This window comes from Tursiops truncatus, chromosome 19 (genome assembly GCF_011762595.2).
Source record: "Tursiops truncatus isolate mTurTru1 chromosome 19, mTurTru1.mat.Y, whole genome shotgun sequence".
NCBI classification, from domain to species: domain Eukaryota; kingdom Metazoa; phylum Chordata; class Mammalia; order Artiodactyla; family Delphinidae; genus Tursiops; species Tursiops truncatus.
The window spans coordinates 47842624-47852799 of record NC_047052.1 but is presented as its reverse complement, the minus strand read 5'-3'; the positions used below and the strand labels follow the sequence as shown (position 1 = coordinate 47852799).

The 10176-nt window shown below is 37.8% G+C and overlaps 1 protein-coding gene across 12 annotated transcripts in view; it reads right to left on the bottom strand.

Moving 5' to 3' along the window:
* Nucleotides 1-2587: 2587 nt before the first annotated feature.
* The window catches only part of ZNF283 (zinc finger protein 283), an 88181-nt gene continuing 80592 nt past the window's right edge, over nt 2588-10176 (bottom strand). For all 12 annotated transcript variants that reach the window (XM_073795961.1, XM_033846388.2, XM_073795962.1 and 9 more), the window contains one exon: nt 2588-9479. In XM_073795961.1, the coding sequence (XP_073652062.1) occupies nt 7777-9479 (1703 nt within the window). In that variant the 3' untranslated portion in view covers nt 2588-7776. The remainder of the gene's footprint in view (nt 9480-10176) is intronic.

Genomic DNA, 10176 nt, shown 5'->3' with positions numbered 1-10176 from the left:
GGTAAATTATCATCTTTGAAATTATTAACTACTGCTCAGTTACCCTGTAATGGTTGTGCTGATGCACAGGGATGCCAGCTATGTTGTTAAGAGTCTGGTAGCTTATAGCGGTTTTCCACAATTCTTCCTTTACTAGGTGCCCTTGTCATGGCTCACCCCTGCTGTTAATATTGGACTCGTCCATTTGACTTGTCTAATCAACAGAATGTGGGCTGATCAGGATGGGTGTATAGACTTTAAAGATGCTTTGGCTCAGCCTTTTGTGCTTCTGCCGTGCACCATGAAAAGAACATACCTAAGAACCTGCTGGCCAAAATGAGACATCAGAAACAGAAGGGGAGAATAACCTTTTTAACCGCATGAGTTATTTCAAAAAGCACCCCTTCTAAGAAAGCAACTGGAAGTTTTCCACCAGGTGAAAGAGTAGAAAACTAGAAATTCAATATAGGAGAGAAGTGAAAAGAATCTCTGTAGTGATGGTGGTGGAGGAGATTACAGTATCTCTTGTGCACCAGGCACAGAGGGCAACCAGCCCAGAGTGGATCATATTTTAAAATTGTGGCCAAAGACGATGCAGACCTTTTCCTCCACAGGAAACACTCAGGTATACCGAAAGTAAATTGAATTAAAAATCTGACTGGTGAAATCCGTAGTAATGGTATATGACTGACACTGAATTATGAGGTATTAAAGAAATATTTTCAAATCTTGAATGTCTACTCTGAGGCAATATAGTCTGCTATTTATATAGAATATCTCCCCAAGAATACAGAAGCTGAAAAATGAGGTTGTCTCTAAAGAGCATCATTGTGTAGCTTGGGGAAAGGGGAAAGAATAAGACTTTTGTTTCTTTTGAATTTAGCACTGTGTGTGTGTTATAAAAATGAACTGGGTAAATATATCCCCCAAATTCCAGTTACACCTTTGTTTTATTTCCACATTATAAAATTTGGCCTTCTTTAGTTTTGAAGCTAACAGAATTCCAGGAGTTAAATTTGAAAGAGTAGCCTCCTCTGACTCTGGGAGAAAAAATACCTTACAAAGATGGACCAATAATATTTCCCCTGTCCCCAACAGCTACAAAAAATCAGATAATAAAAAGCTCCTAGTAAATGTTCTCACTAATAAAATAGACTTTAATACTTCAGATTTTTTGTTGTCTTTTTGAAATAAACATTAACCTCTCAAGAGTCTGTAATTATGTTTGGTGGTCTTAATCATACATACATTTAATTTAAATTGTCATGTTTTATGAAATGTACACATGTGTAAAATTTTTGTTAAAATAAAGGATCTGGTTTATTCTGGTGTTTCTTTCATTATATATACATGCATGAAAAGTTAATGAAATGCATGGGTCTGCTAGATTTCTTATTTAAATAAAACATTCAAGAGTCTGTGACCAATTTAAAGTAACATTAGTGATTATGTCAGAAACTACCCATGACCCATTTTAGCAATTAAGAGCAGACGTACACTGTTGGCTAATGGGAAATGTTTCCTTGCTCCTAAGAGAGAGAACAGAAAATGATCTCTCCTATTTTTACCTCTGGATGTTGTCATGGCTGTGTAGAATGTCCCAAAACCTGTCAGCCGTCATGGTAGCAGCCAACACTGGGGAATACAAAGTGGAAAACGAAAGAGAATCTGAGTCTCTGAATATTTCATTTTCCTAATGAATCAAAAATCTCTGGAGCTGGTTCTCCCTTTTAAAGCCTGTTATATGACTCAACATACTTTCTCATTTCTTCAGCCAGGTTGGTATTTTAATTTCTGATTAGTATATCCTAACTGTAACAAACAACTAAAGGACATGGTTCATACTGGGAGCTGGAGATGCAGAGACAAAGCTGATTCCATCACAGCCATCAACCAGCTGTCTGGTGGGGGATGAACACACACACAGAATGGCCTAGGTGTTAAATGCTGTCCTACAAATTGTACAGATACTTTGTGAAACTAGACAAACCTAATGCATCCAATGATGTATGAGCAAGGAGAGATACTGCAAAAATATTCAAATAGCCAATAAACAATAAGAAAATTGGAAATGTGAACCACAATCGTCACAATCAGATGCCACTATATACCTACCAGAGTAGCAGAAAATATATATATATCTTAAACTGACGATGCCAAGTATTGTCAAGGATACAAACACACACTGCTGGTGGGAGTGCCAGTTGGTATATCTGTTTGGAAATCTATTTAGGAGAACTAAACTTACTAAAGCTGAACACAGGCATACGCATAACCAAACCGAAGCAATTTCACTTCCAGTATATAGAGAAAGAAATGTGTACATGTATGCTCTGAAAGACATGGACAAGTTTGGTCATAACAGTCCTATAAGGAGCTCTGACTTCCCAACACAGCATACCCAAGAACATATAATGAAGGATTTTCAATGAGAGGCAGTGTTGGAATGATGCTTTTGTGGATCTCGGCTATGAAGGTTCTTTAGAGGAACTGTGCTGGGCACTCAGAGAAATTGTTGTGTCCTAAGTAGAAATTTGAAAACAAGCAAATCAACAGATGAAACTAGAAGAGCGATTAAGGGTTTCCAAGTCAAAACAAAACAAGCCAATACAGTCCCGCAATTTTAAAGAACAGGTAATCACAATACAAAACATACAAAAATACATTTTAAAAGACAATTATCAGTCTCACTCATGAGATGTAAAAATTCTAAATAAAATAGTAGCAAATGAAATCAAGCAGTGCATATAAAAGAGACACGCGCGCGCACACATACACACATCAGTGGCTAACCTGGGTATATCCAGGGATGGGAAGAAGTCAAAAGGTCTGTCAGTATAAATTATCACATTAACATATTAAATACTACACCACTGCAGAAAGGGATAATGAAATGGCATTTGATAAAACTCAGGAGCCATGCCTACTTAGGTACAAAAGGATTTTTACTCACAAATTAAGAGAAAACGTTAGAAGGCAACTAACTGTTTGAGAGCATGATGCTGTCATCCTGTCAGCTAACAATCAGACTTGGTGACTGAAATTTCCAACTTTACAAACTCTCTTTTAGTTATGGCAGCATTTCCCAATGCAGTTTCACATCCCTAAGATGTTAATAAGTCGTGAGAATTGGTATTTCCATAGTACAGTTTGAGATATACCAATTTAAACAAAGTTGAACAGTTTTCTTCACTTGTCTTTTGATGAACTGATAAGGTGCTTTTGGTCATTCCCTAAGGGGGATTTAGAAGATGCTGCTTCATAAGCTTCTTTAACCAGAGAATTCCCCTTGTTTTTCAAGTATTTTTAAGTACTGGTGATCTTTGAGACAATTTCAGAAATGCTTGGTGGGACGAGGCACAATCTCCACATCTCCTAGTTAACATGCAACTATGGCACCCAGGAGGAGTAAAATACTGACTGGTAATGCTTTACTCTATTAAAACACTCAGAAGTATTCTCCTTTGTGTTACATTGGATGATTAAAATTGCAATTATGTGGAATAATGCTGTCAACCACTAGCCAGTAAACGACTGTACAGTGATATCGCGGATGGCCTACCTGCACAAAATGGACATAGAGGTAGGGTGCAGATTAAAACAATGACCAAGATGAACCACAGACATTTCTCAATGCAGTTTTGATGTAACTGATATTTGGAAATAGGTAATTTTTAAAGGGTTGAATTCTGTGAGTATATAAACACACTTCTATTTCATCATAACTAATATGCTTTGATGCTAGCACCAAATCATGACAGCCACCCAGATGAAAGTGAATGTGAGAAGCCACCAACTTTGAGATGCCTTCTGATTTCTAAATATTAAAATTCATCTTAGAATTAAGTCGCTGTGTGTGATTTCCTGCTCTAAGAGTCATACAGGTCTAAGAAACTATCAGAATGAATTACAGTTGTGCTGATTCCATTTTTTGTCAGTTAGCTTATATTTCCATTTAAACCAGAAACTTTTGGGTCTGGATATCCCATATATTTTCTATTGCACAATCTTACATCTTACATGTGGATTCTGCTTGCTGATATTTTATTTTTTTTTTATTTTTTATTTTTTTCGGTACGCGGGGCTCTCACTGCTGTGGCCTCTCCCGTTGCGGAGCACAGGCTCCGGACGCGCAGGCTCAGCGGCCACGACTCACGGGCCCAGGCGCTCCGCAGCATGTGGGATCCTCCCGGACCGGGGCACGAACCCATATCCCTTGCATCGATAGGCGGACTCTCAACCACTGCGCCACCAGGGAAGCCCTGCTTGCTGATATTTTAATTAGAATTTTTACATTTACCTAAATTCAGTTAATCTAGCTTTTGCTTTTTAGAGGGTATCTCCATTTAGTTTTGTTACTGGATTTATGTTGTCCAGGTAAGATGAGTTAGTAAAATTTTTAGCTATTTTCATCTTGAACTTTTTACCTAAGGAGATGACAATTTCCAAGTGTTTTTTTCTAAAAGGGAGATCCTGGACCAATTTTTTCAGCCTTTTCCTTTGTTTATTCGTCCAAATAGGTTTAAATATATTGTACTGCCTTAAATTAAAAAAAACTCCATATCTATAATTATATCTCCTTTCTTATTCATGATTCTACAATGTTGCCAATTTTCTTGATTTTTCCTTGTTCAGATTTATCAAAGTCTAGTTGAGGTTAGTGGATTTTTCACAGAGGAATAATGATCAAGGACTACTGCTTTAATTCCTAATCATTAATCTCAAATTTTAGCTATATTGATTGCTTCTGTATTTTGGTTTAGGATTTGTTATTTTTCTAGCTTCTTAGTTCAGTGTGACAGGAACCATGTAGATACTGGGGGAAACAAGGTATAGTTCTGGCCCTCCATCTGGGCCAGATGCATCTTGGTTCCTCCAAGACATATTAACAATGGTATTACTTTTCCACTGAGTAGAGCTTCAGGGACATCCTGCAAGCTCCAATATACAATCATTTCATTATCATTGTTCTCTGCAAAAACTCTAATTGTTTCAATTTTCTCTTTGATTCAGAACTTATACATACATATGATTATACATTCCCAAAAGTAGCTGACCAAGGTTCACTAATCCTACTAGTTGTATAATGGATCTTTATAATGGAGAACTCTAGCAGTCACCATCTTTTTTAAAAAAATTATTATTTATTTTATTTTATTTTTGGCTGTGTTGGGTCTTCGTTGCTGCATGCGGGCTTTCTTTAGTTGCAGGGAACAAGGGCTACTCTTCGTTGCAGTGTGCAGGCTTCTCATTGCGATGGCTTCTCTTGTTGCGAAGCATGGGCTTTAGGCACATGGACTTCAGTAGTTGCAGCGCATGGACTCAGTAGTTGTGGCTTGTGGGCTCTAGAGCGCAGGCTCAGTAGTTGTGGCGCATGGGCTTAGTTGCTCTGTGGCATGTGGGATCTTCCTGGACCAGGGATCGAACCCATGTCCCCTGCATTGGCAGACAGATTCTTAACCACTGCGCCACTGGGGAAGTCCAGCAATCACCATCTTAATGATCAAACGTAGCATTGGTGATAGTGGGGAAAATGGATATTAATTGCTTATGATGTCTTTCAATAAAATTACATGTCACCTCCTATGAACTGTTCTGGTGGAAAATGTTTAATCCTGTAACTCTAACTTGATTTTACGAGAGATATGAAGGATAGAGGTACAAATTAAATTTCACTATGAGAGAACAAACAAAATCTAGAATGTATGGCATTCTATAAAATAGCTTTCCTGAAATCTTCAAAAAGTCTGTTCAAGACTAAAATCTAGAGACATGACAACCAAATGCCATGCGTGAATATATATTCAGAAAGCAAAAATGGCCAAATGTTTAGAATTCTTGATTCCATGTAGAGAGTAGATGGATGTTCATTATACTGTCCTTTACATTTTTCTGAATGTCTAAAAAATGATCATAATAAACTTTTGGTAAAGAATTCCAAAATGGACAGTTTTCTTTTTGTTCTCTTTAATTTCTAATTTACCTCGAAAAGTGAGTGGAGAATTTTAATTACTACTTGTCTGTTGGGATTCATTACAGCAAACTGCTTCACATTTCTCTCTGATTCTTCTCCAGGCATAATCCCAACATCTTAACACTTACTAAATCCAAAATGTTTCTTTTTAGTCTTAATTTTTGATGCAGCTTAAGGGATAAATTATGAGTAAAAATTCTCTCAAATTCTTTACATTTTACTAGGTCTTTTATCCAGAATGCACTATCTGAAATTCAAATGGATGAGTGGTTATGGGTACTTTTCTTAATTAATTATACGAAATGGGCATTCCTCTCCTAAGACTTCGCCAGTAATAATATTTATGATGATGATAATAAGAATAGTATGTATTGAGCACAGGCTACATACTAAATACTCTTCCAAGGATTTGACCCATACTACATCCATCCAATCTCTACAACAGCACTATTACAGAGCTACCATCACGAGCATTTTAAACATGATGCCCAGAGGGGATAAGCAGTTTGCCCAACATCCCACAAGTAATAAGGAGGTAGAATGGTGATAAAAATAAGCATGGTTGGGCTTCCCTGGTGGCGCAGTGGTTGAGAGTCCGCCTGCCGATGCAGGGGACACGGGTTCATGCCCCGGTCCAGGAAGATCCCACATGCCGCGGAGCGGCTAGGTCCGTGAACCATGGCCGCTGAGCCTGCGCATCCGGAGCCTGTGCTCTGCGACGGGGTGGGGGTGGGGGCGCGACAGTGAGAGGCCCGTGTACTGAGAAATTAAAAAAAGTATGGCTTCTGCCATAGATAAGGTGTTTCCTACATGTGTGATATTAACAGGGTTATTCTCTAGGAAGAGTTTGCTGAAGTTTAACAAAGACTGAATAGTGTTGGAAAGCTTCTATACATTCACTAAATCAACATATCTGGTATAAATTCTCTATGCTCTTACGCGCAGAAGGAAATTGTGATTCCCACATTAGCCAAATCTTCCTATGGAATGAATATTCTGCTACTTTAACCAGGGAGGTAACAAGGGAGGGATTTCTTGTTCTAATTAAGTCACATTGCGACTTGTCTCATGTTTTAAGAAGTGTGAATGCTGTCTCTCAAATTATCTAGGAAAGGATAAACTTTTTGTTTTTAATTTCCAATCATTCATCGACTGATACTTTTGTAAAATATAATGATGTTATGGCAATATCAAATTGCTATAAAAGTTTCCAGACACTTACTCTCACTTTCTGCATTTATCTCATGATTGACAGGTAACAGTTCTGTGGACTGGCAAAAAGTCTCTGGCCAATAGTTTGAGTAGCAGTTGTCTAAAAGCCTTCCTACAATTTTAATTCAAAGGATTTCTCATTTGGATGAATTCCCTGATGTATTCTAAGATGTTTACCATGTCTACAAGTCTTCCCACATTCCTTAAATTCACAGGATTTCACAGCAGTATGAATTCTCTGATATGCAGGGCAAGAACCAAATTAAATTTAGATCCTTCCCTTAAAGAGTAATGAGCATAATTTTTCCAATGTTTATGAGACATTGCACCATGAATTAAAGATCTTTACACATTCCCTACATTTAAATGGCTTCACATCAGTATAGATGTTCAATAAGATTATACAGAAGTCTAAAGGACTTTTCATATTCCTCATGTTCAAAATATTTCTCACTAGTATGAATTTTCTGGTATCAAGTGAATTGTCCATACACAGGTAAGGCTTTTGCACATTCCCTACATTAACAAGGTTTCTCAAGAGTAAGACTTCTCCTCATGTTAAGTAAGTTGTCTGTACACACACAAAAATATGTTCTTTCACATCTCTTCAATCATAAAGTTTCACCAGTATCAATTGTCTTATTTGAGTAAGCTGTCCATATAAAGACTTCCCCACATTCTTTATATTTGTAGGGTTTATCATTATTATTAGTTCTTTCATGTTGAACATAGCTTGAGCCACAAGTAAATGTCTTTCCAAATTCCTTACATTGATAAGGTTTCTTGCCAGTATGAAATCTCTGATGAACATGAAGTTGATAGCCACTACCAAAGGCCTTCCCACAGTCTTTACATTCATAGCATTTCTCACCAGTATGAACCCGCTCATGTTTAACAAGGCTTGAACCCCAACTAAAGGCCTTCCCACATTCCTTACATTTAAAAGGTTTCTCACCAGTATGGATTTTCTGATGTTGAGTAAGGTGATAGCCACGACTAAAGGCCTTTCCACATTCTTTACATTCATAGGGTTTCTCACCAGTATGGATTCTCTCATGTTGAACCAGACTTGAGCCACAATTAAAAGTCTTCCCACATTCCTTACATTCATAGGGTTTCTTGCCAGTATGAAATATCTGATGTCGAGTAAGTTGATAGCCACTACCAAAGGCCTTTCCACATTCTTTACATTCATAGGATTTCTCACCAGTATGGATTCTCTCATGTTTAACAAGGCTTGAACCCCAACTAAAGGCCCTCCCACAATCTTTACATTCAAAGGGTTTCTCACCAGTATGGATTTTCTGATGTTGAGTAAGGTGATAGCCTCGACTAAAGGCCTTTCCACATTCTTTACATTCATAGGGTTTCTCACCAGTATGGATTCTCCCATGTTGAACCAGACTTGAGCCACAATTAAAGGACTTCCCACATTCCTTACATTCATAGGGTTTCTTGCCAGTATGAAATATCTGATGTCGAGTAAGTTGATAGCCCCAACAAAAAGCCTTTCCACATATTTTACATACATAAGGTTTCTTACCAGTGTGGATTTTATGATGCTGAGTAAGTTGATAGCCACGACTGAAGGCCTTCCCACATTCTTTACATTTATAAGGTTTCTCACCTGTATGAATTATCTCATGTTTAGCAAGGCTTGAGCCCCAAAAAAAGGCCTTTCCACATTCTTTACATTCATAAGATTTCACACCAATATGAATTTTCTGATGTTGAGTAAGGTGATAGCCACGACTGAAGGCCTTCCCACATTCTTTACATTCATAGGGCTTCTCGCCAGTATGAATTCTCTCATGTTTAACAAGGCTTGATCCCCAACTAAAGGTCTTCCCACATTCCTTACATTCATAAGGTTTCTCACCAGTATGAAATCTCTGATGCACAGTGAGTTGATAGGCACTTAAAAAGTCTTTCCCACATTCTTTACATTCAAAATGTTTTTCAGCCATATGAATTCTCTCATGTTGAACAAGTTTTGAGCCATGACTACAAGCCTTCCCACATTCCTTACAAACGTAGGGTTTCTCTTGATTATGAATTTTTTGATGTGCAGTAAGAGATTTATGTTTTCTGTAAGTGGGCACTTTTTCATAGCTGATTATCATTTGATTGAAGTATCCCTCTTGATGTCCCTGGAGGCCCTCAAATCTTCTCTTACACTTCCAATTATTTTTGAAAAGGAATGCCTCAAAGCCAAGGGTTTTACTTCTTTCCTTTATCTCCTGTTGGGGAAAATTTATTTCAAAAATGTCCTTTTTTGCAAATGTATTTTTGGTCTCATATGTTGACTCCAACTCTGAAAGAAAACAAGAAAACCACACATTTTATTGCCTTTACCAGAAAAAAGCCCTTTATAGTAGAAATAAAGACAAATTGAAAAGAATACCCATAAGTGAACTCAATCAGGAGACTTACTGAATTCCTAAGCACAAGCCTCTCCCCTGTCCAACAACAAACTCAGCTTTGATTTTTCAGTTCTTGTGATATTAATGTTCTGATATGACAGTTTTCTGGAGGATTCCACAAAGATCACTTTAACAAGTCCCTCATCTTCCTGTGTAAATGATCTCTTAAACCAAAATGTGCCCTTCCACTAGTCAAGTCACTGGGCAAAGGATATTAGGATCTGAGTTCAGGGCTGCTCAGGTGACTGGAATTTGTGGTTCAAGATTTATCAGAGAAAGAAGTCATGCAAAGAAGTTCCGGGAATCTATACAGGGATTCTCCCTTGGATCTGTAACCGAATGTCGTTATGCATCCACAAGATGCCTCTCCACAATGTGACTGGGGTACTCTCAGAGATTCTAGAGGTTGTACACTGGAATGCCAACCCAACCTGAATGGAAAGACCTCAGTGAACACCCTCAAGCATTTATCTGATGCCTCTCAAAGGCCATATACTGAAAGTAAGAACCACACCCTGGAGAAGTAGTTCTCAAATTTTTTGGTCTCAGTATCTCTTATACTCTTAAATATTGGTAAATCCCTTGCTT